A 26958-nucleotide genomic window follows, 5' to 3' on the forward strand; every position below is an offset into this window, starting at 1 on the left:
AGCCACAATTCCACTGTTTATGTGCAACCTCATTACTAGGAACTAGGCATTAGTTTTGCAATGCTGAACTTTCTTGCAAAATATCCTGTGCTTCCTGGTTCTAGCCTTGAAGTTACCTCCAAAAATGCTCTCAAATATCTCAGTGCTTCTGGGAGAGTGGAGCCTGGAGAAGCAGCCTTCACCAAGGAAGAACCTTCATCAAGAGAGCAAAGCCACCTTCTTCCTCACAAGAAGGCAAATCCAAGCCATTGCCAGACTGTTAATGTGCATGAGTATTTTGATGACTTACTGCAGCAGTCTGAGAATTTCCAGCTGATGCAATCAAGAATATTTACACAATTTCAGGCCAGTGACACAGAGGGAATGTGCTGTGGAGGGGGCTGCTATATTGCAAAATATGCATATGGAGAAAGGGAGCAAGTCAGCAAGAGGGTGGGGACATCAACAGGAGCAAGTTCTGCTGGCGAGTTCCTTCTGTGCAATAAGTTTTGCTCTGAGAAGGCTGCTGAGCATATGGTGGAACATGGGATCAGATGACTAATCCTGAACTTTCCCATATCAAACTAGAAATTTCATTTTGTTTTGCACAAAAATACATTTTCTAGTGCACGTGGAGGAGGAGACATTTGGAGAAAAGAGCAGGTGAGTCCCTTAATATGTGTGAGTTCTGCTTCCACTTTCCCTATACAGGAATTCGTGCCGTTGTTGTGGTATGGTCCAACTCTAAGAAAGGCAAAGTTTGGAGGAGAGGTGAGTCTGCATTTCTGTACTCCTGGTTCAGTGTGGGTCTTCTCAAGTCACCGTGGCAAATGGGGAGTCTGGTCTGTGTGTAGCAGATGGGTGATTTCAGAGCCGTCAGTGTGACTGTTTTCACTTCACTAAAGCGACGATAGCTTTGCATGGCAAAGTAAGTTAGCACTTCACCTTACTAAGGTGTGCTGGGTTGTTTGATGAAGAGTGAGTGGTTTGGGAGTACGGAAGAGAGTTTTTGGGGCTTGAAACTTTGTTTGGTGGTTCTGCTTTTAGAACTGATTGCCTTAGGTGGTAATCCATTCTGCTGTAAGAAGTCACACCGCATTCCCACTGAGTGGAAGCTGGCCAACATTATTCCAATCTACAAAAAGGGCAAGAGGGAAGATCCAGGGAACTACAGAGCTGTGAGTCTAACCTCAGCACCTGGAAAAAATATGGAGAAGATTATACTGAGTAATATTGAAAGGCATATAAAGAATAATGCCATCATCAGGCACAAACAACATGGGTTGACAAAGGGAAAGCCCTCTGTAAGCAATTTGATATCCTTCTAGGCTATCTAGGTCCGTACCCTGTGGATGGAGGGAAGGGGGTGGAGGTCGTTCTTGTGGATTTTAGTAAGTATTTTGGCACTGTCTGTCACAGCATCCTTCTGGCGAAGGTGTCCAGCTGTAGGATGCACACGTTGATGGTGCGTTGGGTGAAGACCGGTCTGGATGGCAGGGCTCAAAGGCTTGTAGCGAATGGGGCTCCATGGGTCTGGTGACCGGTCACCAGCGGTGTTCCTCAGGGCTCAGCCCTAGTGCCAGTGCTGGTCACTATTTTGATCCCTGATCTGGAGGCCACAGTTGAATGTCCCATTAGCAAGCTTGCTGACGATACCAAGCTGGGAGGGGCTGTTGACTCTCTGGAGGGACAAGAGGCCTTGCCAAGGGATCGATATATTGGGGCATTGGGCAGTGATTGATGGGATGAAACTGTACAATTCCAAATGCCGGATTGTGCCCCTGCAAGGGAGTAACAGTGGGCACAAGACTCACTGGGGAGAGGAGTGGCTGGCAAGCAGCCCTGCAGAAAGGGATGTGGGGGTGCTGGTCGGCAGCAGGCTCAAGAGGAGTCAGCCATGTGCCCTGGCAGCCAAGAGGGCAAACCGCATCCTGCGGTGCATCAAACACAGCACAGCCAGCTGGTCAAGAGCGGGGATTATCCAGCTGTATTCAGTGTTGGTACGGCTTCACCTGGAGCACTGTGTGCCGTTCTGGATGTGAAGGTCCTTGAATGTGTCCAGAGGAACGCAACAAAGCTGGTGACAGGGCTGGAAGGTATGTTCTCTGAGGAGTGGCTGAGGACTCTGGGTTTGTCTCCTTTGGAGAAAAGGAGGCTCAGGGGTGACCTCATCGCTCTCTGCACCTTCCTGAGGAGGGGACGTGGAGAGGGAGGTGCTGATCCCTTCTCCCTGGGATCCAGGGACAGGATGTGTGGGAATGGTTCAAAGCTGTGCCAGAGAAGGTTTAGGCTGGACATTAGGAAGCATTTATTTACTGAGAGGGTGGTCAGACACTGGAACAGGCTTCCTAGAGAGGCGGTCAATGCCCCAAGCATGTCAGTGTTTAAGAGGCATTTGGACAATGCCCTTAATAACAAGCTTTAACTTGATCAGCCCTGAACTGGTCAGGCAGTTGGACTAGATGATCATTGTAGGTCCCTTCCAGCTGAAAGAGTCTATTTATTCTATTCTACCCCTCCAGCCGCTGACACTGCAATTACTTTTCTCACCATAAGGGCAGTAAACTCTGGGACAAGCTTCTGGAAATCCTGCAGGCAAAAGAAGATAAGATGGATCACAAAAGGGATTATTCAGTGAGTCCATGATGGCAGAGTGAGATCTGAGGGGTGTCCTCTTCCTTGTAGGGCCAGTGATGCCAGTAACTGGCTAGACAGGAGGATACAAGATGTATGAAAGTCCTGGCTCATTGGAACCTGACAGCTAATAATTTTGTTTGTCCAACCCTATATCTGGGAGGCTACTAAATAAATAACACAAGTCTATTCTAGGGCACAGGGGATTGAATCCATACTTTCTTAACCTACTGTGGAGTTCAGGGGGCAAAAACTCAATGAACCGAAGGAATATATAAATTGCAGTTTCTTTCTCTCATGCATAGCTGTGAAAAGTAGGAGAACTGGCAGTGAAAAGGAGGAAGACAAGCAGTTTTTACCCAGTCTGATGTATATTGGCTCCATCAACAGATAAAATCAGGGTGGTGTAATAAGTGAGTATGTGATCAAGCTGGAATCAGCCAACCAAAATCCACAGAATGCTGTTTGCTGATCCAACAGCTTGGGTGACCGCAGCAGCGCTGCAAGGTTCCTGCAGCAAGAGCCCAGAATCTTTGCCTTCAAACAGCTGAGCCTTGGGAGGGCTTAGAGTGACTTGGCTGGGCCACCTCAGGTGACTCTCCACTTCCATCTCATGAAGGCATTAGCATCTGTGCAATCAAATCTTTTATCAGAATGGAGGTTTTCCTCCATCTGTCTGTTGGAAATGACCTTGCAATGTTGTACCATGAACCAATTCCTCTCTAAGGTGATGTCTCCAATTCATGATAAGCATTTATCTGGCTCCAAATGGCAGACACTAGATGCATATTTTATAGAGAATGTAATCCCAGTTGTGATGGTTTCTGTGACTTAAATTTAGGATTGCAAATGGAGTAGCTCTTATTTGACTTGCAACACCAAAGAAAGGTCTTTCAGCACCTGCTGATGTTCTAATGTGACTTTGTTCTTCTTTGGTTTCATCTAGACTTGCATTTTCTTTGCAAACTCCTGGGAACAAGAATTGTTTTCAGACCTTGTATCTGTCAAGGCATGGTGACAATAGGAAAATGGCACCTGCATAGTCAGGCGATAATCCTCCTAATGATAAGAAGTGTTGGATTGCTGGTGCCTTTTAGCACTCCAGAGTGGACTGGAATGTCTGTGCAGCCCCCATTGGGTTTTGTTCTGAGGAATATGGATATAATAGTAAAAAATAAACAGTTAAAGAACAGTAGGCTGCTCCAGGCCTTGAAGGCAGTAGGTAATAGCACAGAACTGGTCCTTTCTTTACCTCTTTGGAGTAGGTTTGATCTCAATCTTAGTATTTGTGAAGACAGGACAGCAAGTTAACCCCGTCAGTGGAGTCTAACAAGAGATACTACTTGAAAGTCCTATTGTGCTTCAAAGAAAAGTCAGTAAAGCATTATCCTCAGGCTCCACAGAAGGCAAAGGGATTATGTTCTTTACTGCAGAAACAGCTGGTGCTGCTGGCTGTCATGGAGAAAGCTGTTCTGGTAGAGGCCTGTCCATCTAGAAGTTATGTCAGAAATGTTGTTTGCTGCTTAGTCTTGTTTGGAACAGTTTGTATACAGGAACTGCTTTTATTGCAAGGTGATAAAAATTAATTCCTGTCCAAACTGATAAAACTCCTAAGAACAAGCCTAGGTGAATGTGGAGCCCTTTCTGGCTGCCCAGTTCCACCACAAGCCACTCCTCGGTGCAGGTTGGGTACTACAGAGGCCAGAGCTTCTCCAGAGACACCAGAGTGGTCATGACAAGACCCTGGCAGCCCTTTAGATATCTTTCCCCGGGGTCTGCTCCTTGCAGAGGAGCTTATTAATCAACTCTAAATAAACCTGCTCAGGGCCCCAGGGAAATTACCTAAAAATGAAGGCAAGGTGTCAGGTGCTGCAGCTTACGCTTTCCCTCCTGTGCTTCTCCTTGCCCAGCATAGGCAGAGCTGTGCCTTGGGGACTGAGCAGCCGTGCTGACCATGAGCGAGCAGAGCCACATCAACAGCCTGTTCCTCAACGAGGATGCAGACAAGCGGCTCAATGCCGAGAGCCGGGTGCAGCGCTTCTGGCAGGCAGTGCAGAAGCGGGCAGCGCGGGCCAAGAAGCGAATGCACAGTATCACTGCCGACAGTGCTAAAAGCTTCTTCAGAAGAAATGCCTTTGTCCTCTTCACCATTGCTGCAGTCTTACTAGGTATGGAGCTGGTGACAACACTGAGCACCGTTTATAAATATGGGGAAAAGTTTGTTTGTTATACAAAGGTTTTATTTTATCATAATGATTTGGCTGGGGAGGTGAAGCTGATGAGCTGACAGCTCAAAATGCTGTGTAAATCAGAAGCACTTTTGTGTCCAAGGACAACAGACCTTGCAGAGAGCTTGTGTGATGGAGTCCTTGTTGATCCTTTCTGGCTGCAGCTTAGGAACAGTCTACAACAGAATGGGTTTGATGATCCGCCTCTATCAATCCTCATAAAAAATCATCCAGGCTTGTTCAGAGGCTTCTTGTGAGTGCAGCTACAGGCACAGGGGCCTTCAGATTCATCCCACAGCTTTATCCTGACAGTTCCAGAAGGGGGAACTGATGCAAAGGATCAACGATGCACTGGGCACAATGTAAACTAAATCTGCCCAGCAGGTAGTGGATTGTCCCTAGCTTTTGATCCAGGCTTCACGTCTCTAACTCACTGGCTGAACTCAGCTTTAAGAGGTGGGTGGACAAAGTCTCTGAACTGTGTAGTCACAGATAGGTTTGGCTGGGAGATCATATCTCCGGTCACAGCATTTTTGTGTTCATGAGCTTCCTGGGAACAGACCCCAGAGGAGCAGAAGACAGAGCAACAAGGAGACCTGTGGTTTAGCCTAAGGGTCCTGTGCATATAAATATGACAGAGGGAGAGAAAGCATACAGTAAAAACTGGATCATAGACTTTTAGAAAAAGAAAGAGCTTTTGCTCCTTTGGGGAGAAGAGGAGCTGAAAGAGGGTGAGAAAGAGAAAAGCCAGCTGTGGGGCTGAGGGACAGAGCACTGGATCACACTGTTCTATTTCCATTCTCGCCCCTTGCTGATCCACAGGGATCATCCTGGCATTTTCCCTCCGGCCCTACCAGCTGACCTATCGCCAGATCAAGTATTTCTCCTTCCCCGGCGAGCTGCTGATGCGTATGCTCCAGATGTTGGTTCTTCCTCTCATTGTCTCTAGCTTGATTACAGGTGAGAAGTGCTTTCTGCTGATTTCAGCCACAGCAATAACCAGCAATGACAGATGCTAGCTGTTGTTGGAGTACCCCTCTGTGCCCTGGAGGTGCTTGGATTAGCTTGGCTAATAGTGACAAGCCTGAACCTACAGCTGTAGTGAACATGATTCACACTCATAGCCCTGCTGGCTCAGTAGTGGGGAAGAGAAGCAGAAGGCCTTGTGCTTTCTCAGAAGACTAGAGAGGACACAATGTGATGTTTCTAATGCTCAACACTTGAGCACTAACAAGGATTTCATCCTACATAACCTCAAACGTCAAGAAGTTTGTTGCCCAAGTCAGCTTCAGGTTTCCTCCAGCCCAGGGAAAGTTAATTCATGTCCATCCAAAAGAGCTGGAGTTGATCACTGGCTGGAGAGCTTGTTTCATCCAGGTCCTCATAGAAGTGTCGTGGTTTAACTCCAGCCAGCAACTAAGCCCCAAACAGCTGCTCGCTCACTCTCCCTGGTGGGATGGGGGAGAGAATCAGAAGAGTAAAAGTGAGAAAACTCAGGTTGAGATAAAGACAGTTCAATAGGTAAAGCAAAAGCTGCGCACACCAGCAAAGCAAACGAAGGAATTCATTCACTACTTCCCATCACGGGCAGGTGTTCAGCCAGCCCCAGGACAGCAGGGCTCTATCACACGCAATGGTTACAAATGCCGTCGCTCCAAACCTTCTCCCCTTCTTTCTTCTTCCCCCAGCTCTATGTGCTGAGCAGGACATCATAAGGTGTGGGACAGCCCTGGGGTCAGTTGGGGTCACTGTCCTGGCTGTGTCCTCTCCCAACCCCTTGTGCCCTCCCAGCCCACTCACTGGTGGGGTGGGGTGAGCAGCAGAAAAGGCCTTGACTCTGTGTAAGCCCTGCTCAGCAGGAGTGAAAACATCCCTGTATTATCAGCACTGTTTCCAGCACAAATCCAAAACACAGCCCCACACTAGCTCTATGGAGAAAATTAACTCTATCCCAGCCAAAACCAGCACATTCTCCACCCCTTATTCCATACCATTTACATCATGCTTAGGTCCCACACTATCCAATACAACCTCATTAACCACCACCCCCCTTCCCATCCTTTCATAATACACAGAAATCATTCCCTTAGTCTATGGACCATCCCTGTAGAATGTCCATAAAATGTCTGTAAAATGTCCCCAAATGACCACTGAGCTAATTTAGTCCATGACTTTGGGCTCTGTCTGTTCTGGTGGTCACTCAGGGCAAGAGAGGTGGGGTGTTGCGTGGAGTTATGGGGCACCAAAGCCAGCTCAGGTTGGGTCACTGCTGCTTGTAAGACTTGTCCTCTGCTATTTTGGGTGGTTCCTGCTATAGTAATTCCTATAACATGCAACTCAAATCATGGGTTACAACAATTTAAAGGTATTTCCATTACAATCTCCACCCCAGTCCCTTTGGACAAGACCATAGGGTTTAACATTGCAATGAACTGCTCCCCTTGCCCCTGCCAAGCTTTCAGACAAAGGAAGGGACAGCAAGGCATTCCACCTGCTGAAACATCCCACCATTAGGGACTTAAAGGTCCAATGTACTAGGAAAGGATTATTACCCTTCTGAGAGCTTTAGGAGGAAATTGCTGTATTTCCAAATGCAGCCTAAGACCCATCAGTGCTATGCTTCCTCATAACCACAAGCCACGTTCTCCCATATCCACATCACTTTGGAGCTCGAAAGTCTGCCCCTGTATGCTGTGCTTCCTTAGAGACCCCAGCTCCTCATCCAACTCACGCATGTGCCCTGCACACTTTGAATCTTCCTCGGGCTCCCCCCTTCCCTCCAAGACAATAGACCTTCTCACCTTGTCTCTCTGTGTTACTCCCCAGGAATGGCCTCGCTGGATGGCAGAGCCTCAGGGAAGATGGGGATGCGGGCTGTCGTCTACTACATGGTGACCACGATCATAGCAGTTTTCATTGGCATCCTCATGGTGATCATCATCCACCCAGGAAAAGGATCTAAGGAAAAGCTTCACCGAGAAGGCAGAATTGAGCAGGTGCAGACCACAGATGCCTTCATGGACTTGGTGAGGTAGGTGAACAAGATGTTCTCACACTGAGACCATGTCAGTGAGATTATATTCCCCCATACTACTACGGGGCTGAGTATACTGAGTATATATACATAAAGTACTACTACTTTATGGCTGAGTCTACCCAGCCTACTACTTGTAGCTCAGTCTAGCTAACTGGCTTTGCCACTCTGAAATTGAACGCTTGGCCTGGAGCTCTGGAGTCCAGCCCTTCTGTTAGAGGTATTAATGCAAGAGGCCAGGGTATGCTCAGCAAAACAAGTAATGAAAACTATCAATAACTACATGCCCTTCAGCAAAGGCTACTCCAACTATCCATCTTCACTGACCCAAGGAAATCGAGGAAGTGGTTCCCAAGACATTGTCTCTCCCTCCCTTGCTGTGACCTTACACAGTGAATTGCAAAGATGTACCTTTTCAGGTGGTATAAAGCTGTTTCTAAGGTACAACATAACAGAGAGCTCAAATGACAGCTGTAGAGATAAGGCTGAGAGCAAGACAGTATATTAAAAATTGTAATATGGTATTGTTTCCAGGTTCAGTTGGGTTTGATGATGCTTTTACAATGAACCCGTATCCTAGTGCTGTATGTGTGTAGTCTCTTTCCACATACCTGAAATACACTCTTCTGGAGTCTGAAAAGATGCAGGAGGGTGCCTTGCTCCAGATGAGCATATTTTTATCTTCTGTCAGTCAGAGAGAAAGGGCCCATCTGCTCTGTAGCCTGAGCTGGCATTGTGAGAGTTGTGACCTGAGACACTGCGCCAGGACAGAAGTGTTGGCCAGGAAGCCCATATTTTCTTGCTAGTCAAACAGGACAATAACTCTTTCCTTGTTTTATCTACTGCAGGAATATGTTCCCACCCAACCTGGTAGAAGCCTGCTTCAAACAGGTATGAAATCCCACCTGGCCTATCACTCCCCTTTGCGCCCTTGCCCCAGACCATGGTGCAGCCTACTTCTCTGAGGGATAGAGTAGCAATTTCTTTATACTGCCGTCACACTTCCCCAAGCCTGACTGCTCCAGGAGGCGTTGCAGTCATTAGTCTGTATTACAGCACCCCCCACGCAAGCTTTTCAAGCTGTCTGTAGATGGGGGCTTCAACCTCCATCCCATCCCACACTCAGAGTCAGGAAGGGTTTATGTGATCTCAGGTAGCAGTCTTGGACTGGCAGTGAAATGTGAGCAGATTCTCCAAGGATTTGTCTCTTCTGAAGTGCTAGTGTCCTTGGAAGCAATACAAAGAGTTATCAGAGAAGCCAGAATAATCTCGGTCCTAGGGATGTGAGATGCTCCAGTGGTCTCTTTTGACCTTCAGCTCTATGAACTTTTTGATGAAAGTACTAAGCTAGGGAGTTTGAGAACAGGCAAGTTCCCCCACAGGTCAGCAGTGAACTTGCAGCACTCTCCTTTCTTTAGGAAGGGATGCAAAAGCATAGCATGTTGTCCTGAGCTCCTGAACCAGGGCCTGCGAGTACATCTGAGAATGTGTGTCTTTTCAGTACAAGACGCAGTACAGCACCAGGGTCTTCACCAGAACCATCCTCCACAGCAGCAATGTCACAGCAGGTGTGACAACCACTCAGATCCCTGTGCCTGAGAACTTCACTGGCATCCTGGAGAACTTCACTCATGCCCTGGGGACCATCTCCGAGGTGCTGACATTTGAAGAAGTCATTCCCATCCCAGGCTCAGCCAATGGGGTGAACGCGCTGGGGCTGGTAGTGTTCTCCATGTGCTTCGGTTTGGTGATCGGCAGCATGAAGCAGAAGGGACGGGCCCTGCGGGAATTCTTTAACTGCCTCAACGAAGCCATCATGAGGCTGGTGGCCATTATCATCTGGTGAGGAGCACGGCCGGTTGGAGCAGGAGGTCTGCAGGTGCAGTTTCCGCTGACCTGATGAGAAGTGGGGTAGCTTTAAGGATGACATGTACAGGAAAAGCAGATGGGCACAGCTCTCCTTTGGCTCCATCAGGATGGAGGGAAAAGTCTGGATGGGATATTTGTTTACATTTCATTTCCTGTTTTTTGTTTTTACCTTAGAAATATCAGGTACACCAGGACTTGCTTTCCTTGAGGCTGCTGGAAATATCCTTGGAAGACCAGAGAGCTGGAGTGGAAGATCTCTTAGCCTTACCAACAGGGGTAGGGTGTGAGGCTTTCCCACCAAAAGCTTTCCTTCCAGCTATGTTCCAGGAGTCTGACTTAGCTATGAATCTCAATAACCTATTGCCGCTTTCCTGCTACTCAGGGTGGCATCTGTATGCATTAGCTCTGAGAACTGAGCTGGGTTGACAAGGTCAACTCAAAGTTACTGCCTTTCAATTTGAGGTCTCCCAGATCCCAACTCCTCTAGAGCTCAGCTGCTTGTTGCTTTCTGTGTAAGGCTGCTTGTTCTACATGGTCCAGATAAGCAAGGCATTGCTGAGATGAGTCTTCTCCAGAAGGCAGCATTTTACTGAATCTTGTTGGTTTATGCTCTTTACCCATCTAGGTGTCAATGTCTGAATAGGAGTTTGTGGTAGGTACTGCGAGACAGGAGAGATGCAGGCGCTGGCAGAATACATGGGAGTGTCTGAGAGGGAGGGAGATCTGTCAGCTCCGCACCCTCTCCCGTTTTAGATCACTCTAGCTTCCACTCTCTGGTCTTCTAGTCACAGTCTTTGACTTCAGAGCAACATCCTGGGTACGGGGGACAGGCCTTACACAGAAAGGCACAAAGGGGAAGAACAACCCTGAGCTCATAGCAGAGTGTTGGGGAGCCCCAGCCCCTCTGGGCTCTTTTCCTCCACAGATGAGCCAGAACTTGGGGCCTTGCTTTCCTAAGAAGAGATAAGAGTAGCCTGAAGGCACAGAAGGGAGAGCACAAGCACAGTGGAACAAGCAGACCTGCACACTACTCCCAGGGACAATTTGAAGGTGACTTCAACATCCCTTCCTTCAGCTGCCCCTTGCAGTGAAGGAAGGCAGGGTGTTGATGTATAGCACATTGGTTACACTCAGAAAACTGCCTGTGCACATACAGTAGGTAGTGTCTGGAGAGACCTCCTGACTTACAGAATCCTGCTGGCATAGGAGGCAGGACTGTCAGCTGCAGCCCAGCGCTCCTTCCTGATGCCACAGTCTGCAGAGCATCTCCCAGGAGCTTGTTTTTCCTGGGGAGCTCTGCTCACTAGCTGCAGCCAAGAATATCTTCTAAGAGAAAGGTCAAAGGAAATGAAATATTTGTGAAATCCTTTCCTGAAACTTTTCCAAACCTCCCAGGATAAGTTGGAGTTTGGCATATGGACCTCTGAGCCTTGTGCATGAATTGCATGTGAGCTCTTCAGCTGTAGAGGCCAAGCCCTGAGAGGTGTGGCCATGGAGCTGGATTTTCTTTGGTCCAGTTATTTGTCCATGTTTAGTTTAGTGCCCATGATATTCTCCATTTCTGTGTTATGGCTTCCTTTCTGTGGAGCCTCACTGCTGCTCATGATATGCATTGTTATGGAGGGAGAAAAAAGCCTTAAGGAATGGAAAGGGTAGCAGTGTACCTCAGAATGGGTTTTCATATAAGCCATGGCTGCTTTCACAGGTGTGTGTGCCCAGCCCTTGCTACACCAGATCTGGATTCCCTATATGTTCCTATTCCTTAAATGTCAATGTCTGAACAGATAGCAAGGCTGATATCCCAGAGCCTATGCTTTTACTCCCCGATTCCCTGTTTCTCCTATACTTCCCTGTGCCTCAGTAAAAAAGCACACTCTTAGCCCAAGTTCTGTTAGAAAAGGAAGGAACTCTGAAGACTCCTCTACATAACCTCCCCTATCAATTCTACAAGGAGTGTTGTGGAAACATGTAGGGAACCCAGAAGGAGGAGGAAACCTCCACCAGTGCCCAAGCTGTGCTCACAACAGAGTGCAGGGAGTACCCAACAGTGCAGCAAGTGCTGGTTTTTTACCATATGATGAACAAGTCCCAGCTCTCTCTAGGTTTCCAGAAAAGAAACCAGCAGTATCATCCAACGATTGGGCTCAGTGAGCACTTCTGGTGTGCTGGCTTATTGGGGATTTGTCCAGACAGCATGCATTAAAGTTGGTGTGAGAGTGTTGGCGCCAGTTCTGAGCTTCAGCCTTGTGTTTCTGCCACAGGTATGCCCCAGTTGGAATCATGTTTTTAATTGCTGGCAAAATCCTGGAGATGGATGACCTAGCAGTGATGGGAGGCCAGCTGGGGATGTACACGCTCACCGTCATCGTTGGACTCCTCATTCATGCTCTCTGCATCCTGCCACTGCTCTACTTCATCGTCACTCACAGAAACCCCTGGGTATTCATTGCAGGGCTTCTGCAGGCCCTCATCACAGCCCTGGGCACCTCCTCAAGGTATGACAGCTACACAGGAGTAGGGTTGGGGCTGGTGTGGATACTTTGGGGCTGCTTCTCAGCACTCCATTGCCCTCAGTGCAGCACTGCAGTCTCACAATTTCTAGCACTAGCAGCTTTTTGCACTGGTCCAGCCAAACTCATCTGAGAGCAGAAAAATTCCCGCTCCCCTGCTCAGGAGACCTAATCATGGGGCCATCTCTAACCATCAGTGCATGACCCATATTCCTCCTTACCAAACATGGTGATGACTCTGCTTGTATCACTGAAATGCTGAGCTCAGGTGTGCTGGTTTTGGCTGAGAAGGGGTTAATTCTCCCCACCGTGGGGGTCGGCTACCTTTCCAGCTTCCCACGTTGGCGGGATGCTGGGAGAGGTGGGGCCATGGCCTGGGTGGCTGACCCTGACTGGCCAATGGCATGTTCATTCCATACCATGTGACACCATGACCAGTATATTAATGGGGGCAGTTTGCGGCTTGGAGAGGCACGGCATCGGGTTGGTGGGTGGCTGCGTCATGTGCAGTTTGTTTCGGCGGTTCATTCCCCCCCCACCAGGTTTCACGCCTCTTGTGGTTCTCCTTTCCATTGCATATTTGTTGTTGAGGGTTTTTTTAATTTTAATTATTAAACTGTTCTTATCCCAACCCACGAGCGTTACCCTTCTGATTCTCTCCCCCATCGCACCAGTGGGGGAGTGAGCAAGTGACTGTGTGGGGCTGAGCTGCCGGCTAAACCACGACAGTCTTTTTGGCGCCCAACATGGGGCTCAAGGGTTGGAGATAACAACAGCTGCTGGTCACAGCACCATGTTGTCCTTTTTGCAGTTGGTGTTAAAGATCGATGTTGGTTTGTTGAGTCTGCTGTGTTCTGCTGTGATTAACATTTTGCCTATGAGATTTGTTATGCAAACACTGGTTTCCAGCTTTATCTGGTATTTGGGGTTTTTGCTGAAACCCTTACTGTACTTTGGATCCCACCTTGCTGAGGCAATTAGCAATTATACCTCCTCTGCTGAGATATTTTATATGGAGGAAATACAGAATGGTATCTTTGCAACTTTGTTCTATGATGTCTCTGCCTCTATTACAACAACCTTTTTGTATCTTGAACATCCTTGGGTGGTTAAGGTGCACTTACTGTTACTTTTTGGGCATGTTGTTTTGGTTTTGACTAAGCAACTTAAGAATATCACCCAGAAATCTGCCCCAAGGCTTGATAGTTAGGAGTGGCAGGGCATGTGGGATAGCATGGGCAAGTACCTAGGGCAGTGGGCACCCCCAGTGTTTTGGAGTTTCACCCCCTGAACAAGTGCAGGATCCTAAAAAACTAGTAGAATATTTGGAGAAAGTATGTTATTACCCTGGGAAATCCAGAGAGACACAGATAACTGCAACATGCTGGGGCCTGGCCCATGCATACCGAGCCCTGCTCAACAGTATTCAGTGCTCCCAAAGGGAAGAGAAGGCGTCTGGATTGAAAGGCAAACTGACAGGCACTGTGGCCACTCAAACCCCCAGGACCAGCACTGTGGCTGAACCAGAGAATCAACCTGTGCCAGTATCAGTCACCCCCATACAAAAGATGAAATATTGGAAGCGGACGTCGTGGAGAAGCAGGGCCATCATGAGGAGAGGAGGAAAAAGTAATAAATGAAACAGAGAGCACCCGGTCCCTGTCCTTGAGCGAGTTGCGAGATATGCGAAAAGATTTCGGCTGTCATTCAGGTGAGCACATTGTCACCTGGCTGCTCCGATGCTGGGATAATGGGGCCAGTAGCCTTGAACTAGAGGGAAAAGAAGCCAAACAACTGGGATCCCTTTCTGGGGAAGGGGGCGTTGACAAAGCAATTGGAAAATGAACACAAGCCCTCAGCCTCTGGAGGCGACTCCTGTCTGGAGTGAAGGAAAGGTATCCCTTTAAGAAATATGTTACATATCGCCCAGGAAAATGGACAACCATGGAGAAAGGCATCCAGTATCTAAGGGAATTAGCTGTGCTTGAGGTGATTTATGGTGACCTGGACGATCAACAGTCATCCAAAGATCCAGATGAAGCGGAGTGCACACGACCCATGTGGCGGAAGTTTGTACGGAGCGCACCATCTTCGCATGCAAACTCATTGGCAGTGATGTCCTGGAAAGAGAACGAGGCACCAATGGTGGAGGAGGTGATTGATAGACTCCAGGATTACAAAGCAAATCTCTCTTCCTCGCTACTCTCTGCTGTGGAGAAACTATCCCGAGAGGTCCATCAACTCAAAGAAGATATGTCCTGCTCCCCACCTCGACAGAATAGTGTCTCAGCTGTTAGGAATAAGCGTCCTTTGGCTCAAAGGAGAGGATACACACCATGGGCCATCCTATGATTCTACCTGTGTAACCATGGAGAGGACCTGATGAGGTGGGATGGCAAGCCTACCTCGACCCTACAGGCACAGCTATGTGAACTACAAGGAAGAACAATCACTCAGGGAAGCTCTTCCAGGAAAGCTGCTGCTCCAGTTTCCAGTGAGCAGGTCCCCAGACAGAGGAGTAGAAGTGCTGATTTCATTTCTAAGCGTAATTGATTCATATTTACAGGAAGTGAATTGTGAATGCCATGATCAAGACTAGAGGGTCTCTGCCTCCAGCCGGGTGGAGGAAAGGGATAACCGGGCTGACTGGACTGTGTGGATCCGATGGCCTGGCACATCTGACCCACAGGAGTATAAAGCTTTAGTGGACACCGGCGCTCAGTGCACCTTAATGCCATCAAACTATATAGGGGCAGAACCCATCAGCATTGCTGGAGTGACAGGGGGATCCCAAGACCTAACTGTATTGGAGGCTGAAGTGAGCCTAACCGGGAAGGAGTGGCAGAAGCACCCCATTGTGACTGGCCCAGAGGCTCCGTGCATCCTTGGCATAGACTACCTCAGGAGAGGGTATTTCAAGGACCCAAAAGGGTACAGGTGGGCTTTTGGTGTAGCTGCCTTGGAGACGGAGGAAATTAAACAGCTGTCTACCTTGCCCGGTCTCTCAAAGGACCCTTCTGTTGTGGGGTTGCTGACGGTCAAAGAACAACAGGTGCCGATTGCCACCACAACAGTGCACCGGCGGCAATATCGCACCAACAGAGACGCTCTGATTCGCATCCATGAGCTCATTCACCAACCAAAAGGCCAAGGAGTGATCAGTAAGACCCACTCACCCTTTAACAGTCCCATATGGCCAGTGCGGAAGTCAAACGGAGAGTGGAGGCTAACAGTAGACTATCGTGGCCTGAACAATGCCATGCCCCCACTGAGTGCTGCTGTGCCAGACATGCTAGAACTTCAATACGAACTGGAGTCCAAGGCAGCCAAGTGGTATGCCACAACTGATACTGCTAATGCATTCTTCTCAATCCCTCTGGCAGCAGAGTGCAGGCCACAGTTTGCTTTCACTTGGAGGGGTGTCCAGTACACCTGGAATCGACTGCCCCAGGGGTGGAAACACAGCCCTACCATTTGCCATGGACTGATTCAGACTGTACTGGAACAGGGAGAAGCTCCAGAACACCTTCAATACATTGATGACATCATCGTGTGGGACAACACAACAGAAGTTGTTTCTGAGAAAGGAGAGAAAATAGTCCAAATCCTTCTGAAAGCTGGTTTTGCCATAAAACAAAGTAAGGTGAAGGGACCCGCACAAGAGATCCAGTTCTTAGGAATCAAATGGCAAGGTGGACGTCATCAGATTCCAGTGGATGTGATCAACAAAATAGCAGCCATGTCTCCACCAACTAGCAAAAAGGAAACACAAGCTTTCTTGGGCGTTGTGGGTTTTTGGAGAATGCATATTCCAAATTACAGTCTGATCGTAAGCCCTCTCTATCAAGTGACCCGGAAGAAGAATGATTTCAAATGGGGCCCTGAGCAACGACAAGCCTTTGAATAGATTAAACGAGAAATAGTTCATGCAGTAGCTCTTGGGCCAGTCTGGGCAGGAGAAGATGTAAAAAAAGTGCTCTACACTGCAGCCGGGGAGAATGGCCCTACCTGGAGCCTCTGGCAGAAAGCACCAGGGGAGACCCGGGGTCAACCCCTAGGGTTTTGGAGTCGGGGATACAGAGGGTCTGAAGCCCGCTATACTCCAACTGAAAGAGAGATATTGGCAGCATATGAAGGGGTCCGAGCTGCTTCAGAAGTGGTTGGTACTGAGGCACAGTTGCTCCTGGCACCCCGACTGCCGGTGCTGGGCTGGATGTTCAAAGGAAACATCCCCTCTACACACCATGCAACTGATGCTATGTGGAGTAAATGGGTTGCACTGATCACCCAGCGGGCTCGAGTAGGAAACCCCAGTCGCCCAGGAATCTTGGAAGTGATTATGGACTCGCCAGAAAGCCAAGATTTTTGATTGTCACCAGAGGAGGAGGTGACACGTGCTGAAGAAGCCCCACTGTATAAAAAACTGCCAGAAGATGAGAAGCAATATGCCCTGTTCACTGATGGGTCCTGTCGCCTTGTGGGAAAGCACCGGAGATGGAAGGCTGCTGTATGGAGTCCTACATGACAAGTAGCAGAAACTGCTGAAGAAGAAGGTGAATTGAGCCAGTTTGCAGAGGTAAAGGCCATCCAGCTGGCCTTAGACATTGCTGAACGGGAAAAGTGGCCAGTGCTCTATCTTTATACTGACTCCTGGATGGTGGCAAAATGCCCTGTGGGGCTGGTTACAGCAGCGGAAGCAAAGCAACTGGCAACGCAGAGGCAAACCCATCTGGGGTGTAAAGGTACGCCATGTGGATGCTCACATCCCCAAGAGTCGGGCCACTGAAGAACATTGAAACAACCAGCAGGTGGATCAGGCTGCCAAGATTGAAGTGGCTGAGGTAGACCTGGACTGGCAAAATAAGGGTGAATTATTTCTAGCTCGGTGGGCCCATGACACCTCAGGCCATCAAGGGAGAGATGCAACATACAGGTGGGCTCGTGATCGAGGGGTGGACTTGACCATGGACGCTATTGCGCAGGCTATCCACGCATGTGAAACGTGCACTGCAATCAAGCAAGCGAAGCGGGTAAAGCCTCTGTGGTATGGGGGATGATGGCTGAAATATAAATATGGGGAGGCCTGGCAAATTGACTATATCACACTCCTACAAACCCACCAAGGCAAGCGCCATGTGCTTAAAATGGTAGAAACAACGACCGGCTGGCTGGAAACATATCCTGTCCCCCACGCCGCTGCCCGGACACCATCCTGGGTATCGAAAAACAAGTCCTGTGGCAACATGGCACCCCAGAGAGAATTGAGTCAGACAACGGGACTCATTTCCAAAATAACCTCATGGACACCTGGGCCAAAGAGCACGGCATTGAGTGGGTGTATCACATCCCCTATCACGCACCAGCCTCTGGGAAAATTGAAAGGTACAATGGACTGTTAAAAACTACACTGAGAGCAATGGGGGGTGGAACATTCAAGCACTGGGATACACATTTAGCAAAAGCCACGTGGTTAGTCAACACGAGGGGATCTGCCAACCGAGCTGGCCCTGCCCAGTCAGAAATCCTACATACTGTGGAAGGGGATAGAGTCCCTGTAGTGCACACAAAAAGTATGCTGGGCAAAACAGTCTGGGTTCTTCCTACCTCAGGCAAAGGCAAACCCATTCATGGGATTGCTTTTGATCGAGGACCTGGGTGCCCTTGGTGGGTGATGCAGGAGGATGGAGAAATCCGATGTGTGCCTCAAGGGGATTTGATTTTGGGCAAAAACAGCCAATGAACTGAATGGCACAATGTGAACTCCTATATAATATTGTGTGTCACCTCTGTGTTGTATCAATGATATCAGAGTACGAGCCTCCCAGCCCATGGAAGATCAACTGTGAAACAAGCAAAGTGCAGCAGTGATGGAACAATGACTGACTCGGTATGCAGCAACCCAACGCCACACACCATCTCTCCCACCCTGAAAGACTGATACGACAGATGGAGCCCAGAGTCATGGACTGGGTGAACTCAATGGACATTTTAATGGACATTTTACAGGGAAGGTCCATAAACTAAGGGACTGATGTCTGTGTATTATGTTAAAGGATGGGAAGGGAAGGGGTGGTGGTTGGTAAGGTTGTATTGGATGGTATGGGACCTGGGCATGGTGTAAATGGTATGGAATAAGGGGCAGAGAATGTGCTGGTTTTGGCTGAGAAGGGGTTAATTCTCCTCACCGTGGGGGGGTCGGCTACCTTTCCAGCTTCCCGCGCTCTGCCTAGTCAGCGGGAGGCTGGGGGGGGCGGGGCCACAGCCGGGCAGCTGACCCCAACTGGCCAATGGGATGTTCATTTCATACCATGTGACACCATGACCCGTATATTAAGGGGGGGGGAGTTGCGGCTCTGGAGAGGCGTGGCATCGGGTTGGCGGGCAGTGAGCGTCTGCGTCGCATGCAGTTTGTTTCGGCAGTTCATTCCCCTCTCCCCTCCCTTCCCTCCCCCGCCAGGTTTTGCACCTCTCGTCATTTTCCTTTCCCTTGCATTTTTGTTGGTTTTTTTTTAATTTTTAATTATTGAACTGTTCTTATCTCAACCCCTGAGCGTTACCCTTCTGATTCTCTCCCCCATCTACCAGTGGGGGAGTGAGTGAGCGACTGTGTGGGGCTGAGTTGCCGTCTAAACCACTACATCAGGATAAATATCAAATCCCACTGAGTTGCAGCATTATTCCCCATGGACATACCTCTCACACACATGTACTTACACACACATTTGCACATGTACTGTGCAAAGTCACACGTACACAGACACACATACTGTATGCAGCTGGCATTAAACTCACAGAAGGCCTGGGCAAAGGCATAAACACCCATATGTTCAGTGACTAACACGGCCAAAGCAAGGGACTCTAGATAGCTGCTGTTTCACTAAGTGCCGTGTTTCTTGCTATGTCCATTTCCTGGCAAGCACATAACAGTCTCTCCTACATGCTTTCTCACGCTGAAACACACTACATTTTTCCTGCTTGTGTTCTCTTTCAGAAACAATTCTCTGCTTTCTCTGCAAGATATATTCTCACACATGGGTCAGTGTTGTCTTATGCACTGAGGGGGATGAGAAAGGGCTCAAATATTTTTAATAGCTGGAAAAGGAGTTTTGGTCTTGAGGCTCTGTCCTATGTACACTGAATCCTCCAGAATCACCTTCTTTTGGTGTTATACCAGCATCATCAGCCTCAGGGCTACACAGCCCATGTCCCAGCCCCCTGAGGAAAGCCATGGCTAAATGTGCAACTGCAGTGTGCACTATATCTGAAGAAGCCTTGCTTAGACTGTTCTTTCTCCTAGCAGCTTCTGGCCTCTGGCTCACATGGCAGGGTGAAAAAGCAGGTGGGTAAGGTCATAAACCAGGAAGAGGCTTAGTCTCTCTTCCAAAGTCAGCATATACTCAATTCATGTTGTTTTGTAAATTCCTTTCAGCTCAGCGACTCTGCCCATCACCTTCAGGTGCCTGGAAGAAAACAATGGTGTGGACAGGCGCATCACGAGGTTTGTTCTGCCTGTGGGAGCTACAATTAACATGGATGGCACTGCTCTGTACGAGGCCCTTGCAGCCATCTTCATTGCGCAAGTCAACAACTATGAACTTGACTTCGGGCAGATCATCACAATAAGGTGACTTTTGAAAGAGTTGTGGGACTACAGGAAGGGCTTCAGTTTTGTTGGCTTATCTGAGGTGTGCTCAGGTTGTCCTTTATCTCAGAAAGTACAATGAGGAAAAAAAAGTATGGAAAAGAAGGGTGTACTACACCTCCAAGTGTAGAAGCACATACGGCACCACACGTTTGAGGCTCCACTTGAGCCCTTATTGCATTTCCAGGTCTGGGCCATCCCTTAGCTGGAACTGTCTGTTATGGATGGGTGCCTGGCAGGGGGGAGCCTCGCTGCTGTGTTGATGACCCGTGTGTTGCCGTCCCGCTCAGTGACCAGGGCAAAAAGGCTGCCAAGATGTTTTGTAGATGATGAGTCTGAGCTCCTACCTGACATTTCTGCAAATGCAACTACCTCTTTTCTTCCCTTTGCTAATAGCTGTGCTTTCCTGTTCCCTCCAGCATCACTGCCACGGCAGCCAGCATTGGAGCCGCAGGTATTCCCCAGGCAGGACTGGTGACTATGGTTATAGTGTTGACATCAGTAGGGCTGCCAACTGAAGACATTACACTGATCATCGCTGTGGACTGGTTTCTGTAAGTCTTGTGCTCAGCAACATGCACTGCTCTGTGCTCCCTGCCAGCGCTTACAGAGTTTGTACGCTCAATGTTTCTGCTACATGCAGCCTCAGTAACATATTGTTAAGGTTAAAACACACCTGTATCCATGAGACCTTTGCACCGTAGCCCTCTCTGCCCATGCTGGAGTCTTCACCATGTACTTCAGTGACCCAAGGCATCAGAGGTCACTTGTAGATCAGCCTGGTCACCAAGCAGAATGTCCTTAGTTTGCTTTATATTAAAAGGAACCCAGAAACTATTTCCAGACCAACACGGACAGGTTGTGCCAATAATAAACAAATTCACACTGCAGAGCGATGGTTCTGTGCTGCCAGACACAGAAAGTAGGATGAGACTGGGCTGTACAAAGTTGAGGAGTGTTTAGGTAGGTGCAGCTAGACAGCTACATTGCTCCATTTCACCTTTCTTTCCCTTTTAAACCTTGGGACAATTGACTTCACAGGAGTACTCTCAGGAACTAGATTGAAGAATGCATTTGTGCACAGTCCTCACTCTGTGAAATACAACAAAATCCTGACTCAAGAATACACTGTCAGTGTTTCCTCTGTTCTTCTGTATCTTGTATTGCTGGTTTGTAGCCAAAGCAGCCAAAGTCTGCTCCCAGCCATGGCTGAGCAGTTGGAAACATTCTTGCCCAACACCTCCATTTCTCCTGTGAACTGTGCATAAGAACAGACTTGGCTGGAAAAGGCCCTGCCTCCTAAGACACCAGGTTACCTCTTGTACTTACCCAGAAAGGTTGGTTTCAATCAGGTACCAAAAGTCTTACCTGTTGTTACTGCCTAAGGATATGATGGGTTGCCAGACTGGTGATAGCTTCCGCTCTTACATACAGTTGTGGTTGTGGAGAATATCTCATTGCAAAGGGTGTTTTAGATTTGCCATTTTGCACAAAGAATCTGGTGCCTTGTCTTAGTGTACACTGTCCATGCTGAGGAAATGTGGCTCCACAGCAGCACTAAAAGTCATATGTTTGCACCAGAACTTCTGCCCTTTTTGTAAAACAAAATGCAACTCAAGCGTAACAGATGTGGCGAGGCTCATCTGAGTCTGCAGAAAGGCCTTAGCAGCCCTTTGGAAAGGAAAGTGTCCATGTGGAACCACAACAATGTTTCCCTCATTTTGTGGCAACTTCAAAACTTTTCAGTGAGAAACTGGGAATGCAATAGAGCAGGAATGAATGTGAAGCCTGTACTCAGGGCTATCAGTCAAGGAAGGCTCTTTGGGACTCATTTTCATGTCAATGTTGAAGTGTGAAGTATTAGAGTGACTTGAAAAGTAGAAAAAGTTTCATTGAAGATGTTTCTTGAAATAGTCTTCATCCCCGCAGCTGTTACTAAGAAGCTATATTTAATTTTTCTCTCTAATTTTTCAGGGACCGCCTTAGAACAACCACCAACGTCCTGGGGGATTCTCTGGGGGCTGGCATTGTGGAGCATCTCTCCCGGCATGAGCTAGATGCACAGGACTGCGAACTTGGTAATTCTGTGATAGAGGAGAAAGAGCAGCTCTCCCACCTGGTTTGCCCACAGAACGACACCCACAGGCACCCCAGGAGTGAGACAGCAATGTGAAATCAGGCAGCAGAGTGCAGATTAATGCTGTAAAAAGCCAAGACTTGAAACAGAAGTCCATAGTGGAGGACAGAGAAAGATCCACTCTCCAAGACGCACACTTTTCTCCCCCCTCTGCCACATGCAGCCTTCCCTGACCCTGTTTCTCCCTCATCTCTTTCTGACTGGCATTAAAGAGGTGAAAATTAAACTGTGAAGAAAGTTTTATTCCACAAGAGCCTGACTTAGTCATTCTTATGGGGTCCAAGAGTTAGACCTGAGTAAAGAAGACTCAGTGAATGAGCTGGCTAGGAGCTCCTTTGTTTCTGAGCTAAAGTATGAGCTAAGTGGCAGGGTGGGTCAGGGATGCCACCACTTCTGGACTGACACCAAAATGTTGCCTTGATGATTCCACCCTGCAGGATACAGCTGCAAAGCCTTCACTTGGTCAGGGGCTTCCCCCAAGCTCATAAAGCTTTTAGCACTGGCCATTTGGAGATTTCTGGAGACCCCCAGCACTCCTGTTCAGCTCTTCACTGGCAAGACTGCTTATGATAAACACAGTGTCCTCCTTACTCACAGTCCTGGTGTTTGCACAGCTATGCAGATGATGCTTCCTGAGAGCTTCTCACTCCTCTGGCAACCCTTCTGGCTGCAGATACTAGAGTCACCCAGCTCCTGAAGGAATGTGGGACCATACAGCAGGGACAGGGCATACTGTGCTGGCTGGTAGCACAAATAGGGGTCAATAGGCTTTTCATTAGTGGAAGCTGCTAAAGAGTTTATTATATCCATTATTCAGCCTCTGAAATAGCTTTCCCCCCTACCAAGCTCTGCCAAACACCAGTTAACTTTATTTCTCTTTAGCAAGCTGTTCTCCTCTTGGTAACACCAGAAGGGGAAATGCAAAGTTTAAGAACAGTTTGTCCACCTGAGGAGCTGGATGGTACCTCCACGCCAGGAATGACTCCCTGCCACCCCAGATTAGCTCAGAAAAGTTTCACTCCTCATCATAAGACTCCAAAGAAAACTGTTCCTTTGCTCATCTTTGGCTGTTTTCAGAAGTTACTTCCCTTCAGTCACATTGCTCCAGAATGTGCTTCAAAATATCTGTCTTTCTACAGCTCCTTATTTATAGGCAGTACCCAAGCACTTCCCAGCACTTGTACAAGTTTGCCAGACCCCAAACTTACAAATTCAGGATAAATTTCTCAGTTCCTACCAAATGGAGTTTAGCTTGTGTTTAACACACTTGGACATAAGCCCACACAACATCTGAAACATCTCAGAGGCTCAAGCAAGAGCCTGCTTCATCCATGCTCTATCCCCCTTCCCTGGCATGTCCAGGAACACAGCCTGTATCTCTCACTCCAGTGAACAGGACCAGCAGGGCTTGCTCCATAACAGCCAGGTCCATGAACATCCAGAATATGAATGTCTAGAGACAACCAGGAATATGTAAAGGATCCACAGGTTTTGGGCTACTACAGTGTAGCTGTCGTGCAGCCTCCTGTTGCACAGCTGAACTATCTAAACAGGGCAGCTTTTACTTGAGGTCTGCTCCTTACTCCAAATCCAGTATAATACTCAAACACCTCTACCCTGGCTTTCCACACTGATCCTTCTCATCCAGAAGCCCTAGCCTTACACTCAGAGATGCACCTAAGTGGACTTCAGGAAGAAGGACCCCAGAGGCATCAGCGGAATCAGTTTTGCCAACCACAACTGCACAACTCCCATGCTTAGCACCCCAGCACTAGCAAGGCTTCCTACAACACATTTCTTGAGATGTCCAAAGCCAGATCCTGAGGCTCTTTTTGGTCTTTCAGGAATTGCACAATTATATATCAGTGCTGTGACATTCCACGTCCTCTAGGCAGAGTATTCTATTTTTATGGGTTGGATGATTGTTGGGAACCTGAGAGAAATGGACAAATACATCTCTTCCACATGAAAGTGGATAACAGAGCAGGGTTAATAGAAGTGTATTGTAGCTCTGTGTGGGAGTAGTTGGCCTTAGACCCTAAGGCAGCAGGCTGTTTCCTGACTGTGGGAGGCAGGTTGCTTATTCTGACAAGAGATCTGCTCTAGCAGGGGGCAAGTGAGCAGGATAACGAATTATTATCCTCCTCTTTGCAGCATTTTTTTAATCTTGTATGAATACTATTATAATGTCTGCTCTTCTCCTTTCTAGACTAAACAGACCCAGTATACCCTCACAGGTAATAATCATTCACGTTCCTCTCATCTGGACTTTTTCCTTGCTGTTCCACAGCTTTCTTAAAGGGGAGTAACTAAAATTTGACACAACAATTCAGCTAAAGATTTATTAGTGCTGAGCACCGAGGAAAGAATGTACATTAAGATTTAGATCTTAGACTCAAGTTACCATAGTTTAACAGCATGCCATGCATCAGCTGATCAGGATAACTGTCCATGATGCATACATACAGCAAATTCAAGTCTGTTCATCTTATCTTAAATCTTAGTGAGGTTAGACTCTGATGAGATGGCTGGATCTGAAGACTGGATCTTAATCAAAGAGTTTTAAGATACACTGCATTAACCTGTATCTATAGTGGGCTAAGACAGCACTAGCTTATCATTAACACAGCTCAGCTGACATGAGTCTACACCTTCATAAAGAACAGACCTGCTTATAAAACCCAATAAAGTGCTTTATTTTTTCACAACGGCATGACAGCATTGACTCCACTCCCGTGGTAACACATGATGATGCCTATATCATTTTAAGCAGAACTGTTGGCTAGCTAGTAATTTCCCAGCCTGTGTTTGTGCAGTTGATTATTGTTACCTAAGTTTAGTAATTTATATTTTACTATATTGAGCTGCATTGTTTTTCTTTTTTTTTCCCCCCAGACTATTTGTCCAACTTTTCAAGAAAGCATTGAATTCTAATCCTGAAGAGACTTCCTTTATATCAAGGGCAAACTGACAGATGAATTGGAAGAAAAGATTGTTGGATTGAACTCTAGCTCAAATGGGAATTAATCCTGGGAAGTCCTATGGCTTGTGTTATACAGAGAGTCAAACAAGATGATAATAAGGGTCCCTTATGGCTTTATAATATATGCACGTGCTTTCTGGTTTAGAAATATTGCAAAGGGTCCTTCCAGCCCAATCATTTTGAAAAGCTACCTGGAAGGATCCTAATGATACTTTAATAAAACTCAGCAGGAGCCTAACCTGTTTTCAGTTGCTGTTAGCAGACATGTAAACATATGACAAAAGGAGCTCTCCATAACACATTGCATCAACGTGATCTCAGATCGCCCCACAAAGTAGTACACTGCAAGCCTTGCCATTTGTGATTTCCTGCTTTCAACACAAGATTAATGGAGCACAAACAAGTAGAGGCCTCATCTTCAAATACTGAAAACCAGTCTCCCATGGGGAATTTCATAATTCAGCTGATAGTTTTTAGCTCTGGTGTTTACCCATGTTGTTAATCAGTTTATGATTGGTATTATCTATCTGTTTACAGTACCTGAACAGTAAAGTATTGTCAGGAATTTGCATATATATACACATACACACACACCCCCCATATATGAAGGGGGCACATGTGCACAGACATACATATACACAGAGTTAATTTTTTTTGTTGCTAATCCAAGAAGGAAAGGCAATACTAAACTCTCACTCTGTAAAGCTGCACACAATTTTGGTGCCCACATCGACTTATCTAACTAATCCCATCCTCGAAACAACACAGGCTATTTTACTTCCTTCAGTAATGAATCTTCCAAAGCAAGGTTTACCAGGAAGGAGCTCAATCCATGCCAATTTTGAGTTGTACCTGCCGGTGATGTAACAAGAACTTCTCAATGTACAGAGAAAATTCTCCACTTTGACTTCCCTGCGTATATCCCAAGGACCCACGTCCCCACTACATCTGACTTGGCAAGGAGGCAGGCTTTAAGAGCTAAGCCAAGAATACAGAAGTGTTTGTACTCCTTCCAAACCCAATGCTGACCTTGTACTAACTCAGCCTTCAAAAGTAGCTAACTGAAAGTATTTATCAACTGTCTTTTTAAATCATCTGATACTTGAGTGTGGAGTAAGTGAATGTGGCCTCCCGTGATCTCATCGCCCTTATTGGGCGCAAGCCGTGGGATAGAAAAACAACCCACAGAAAAACACAGAACTGAGGCCTTGATATGTGGGACAGAAGGTCAGGGGCACAGCTGGAGCACCGAAGCAGGAGAGCGCGCTTATCTATGTTTATACCATACGTGGAGCTAGTGTGATAGAACACGTTCAGAGGCGGCGAGAATGGAAAAATACTAGCTCAGGAGGCAGACTATATTAAGGCTGCTCTTTTGTGAATAAACGGCTTTTGGCTTTGCTTGTGCATGAATACGGAGTCTGTGTCATGAATCGCCACACTTGAGAGTTTATGCAGTCTTTTCTTCACTGCAGTCCTGCTGCTTCTACTTGCAGAAACTTTCCGAGTTTCTCCTATTTGCAGAGAGAGTTATTCCTAACGATTATATAGGCAATATTTGGGATGAAACAAAGAGCTATCTCAATGCATACATACATGAGGAGCTCTTGGATTAGAGCACTTCTCTTCAAAATTAATTTTAAGAGAGAAAATCCATGAAGAATATGGATTTTCAGATGATAGGCCATGTTCACATTACATATGTGACACATGCACGTTGATTCAGGAGTCAGATCTGCCCTGAAATTGTATGTCCTTCTCTTGCTCTGCCCAAGGAAGAAAGAGATAACTGGAGATCCGTCCTGTACAGTGTGTTCATAGCATTCTGGCAGTTTGACTATGTTGATTCCCGAGGGCTTTTTCTTCATGCTGTGAGTTTCAGTGTTAATAAAGATAGTTTGCATATTTGAAGAATAAAGGGAATTTTTTTCCACAATGCTTT

At 47.4% G+C, this 26958-nt stretch overlaps 1 protein-coding gene and 1 long non-coding RNA gene across 7 annotated transcripts in view; one reads left to right on the plus strand and one right to left on the minus strand.

Annotated features, from left to right (window-relative positions):
- LOC142049855 (uncharacterized) overlaps positions 1 to 26958 on the minus strand; it is a 704768-nt gene that overhangs the window by 29197 nt on the left and 648613 nt on the right. The gene's annotated exons all lie outside the window — the stretch shown is intronic.
- On the plus strand, positions 120 to 26718 carry LOC142049849 (excitatory amino acid transporter 4-like). Of its 6 annotated transcripts, XM_075077950.1 has the most exons (12): positions 128 to 642; positions 4524 to 4781; positions 5664 to 5801; positions 7668 to 7872; positions 8724 to 8766; positions 9377 to 9717; positions 12006 to 12239; positions 19684 to 19878; positions 20316 to 20450; positions 21871 to 21974; positions 24243 to 24270; positions 24929 to 26718. In XM_075077950.1, the coding sequence occupies exons 2-11, from the start codon at positions 4568 to 4570 to the stop codon at positions 24245 to 24247; spliced, it is 1614 nt and encodes a 537-aa protein (XP_074934051.1). In that variant the 5' UTR covers positions 128 to 642; positions 4524 to 4567; the 3' UTR covers positions 24248 to 24270; positions 24929 to 26718. The 6 variants fall into 6 exon arrangements, with proteins under 6 accessions (XP_074934053.1, XP_074934051.1, XP_074934050.1 ...); XM_075077949.1 differs by lacking the exon at positions 24243 to 24270; XM_075077947.1 differs by lacking the exons at positions 24243 to 24270; positions 24929 to 26718 and having other exon boundaries at positions 381 to 642; positions 21871 to 22259.

The sequence above is a fragment of the Phalacrocorax aristotelis genome, chromosome W, assembly GCF_949628215.1.
Source record: "Phalacrocorax aristotelis chromosome W, bGulAri2.1, whole genome shotgun sequence".
NCBI lineage: Eukaryota > Metazoa > Chordata > Aves > Suliformes > Phalacrocoracidae > Phalacrocorax > Phalacrocorax aristotelis.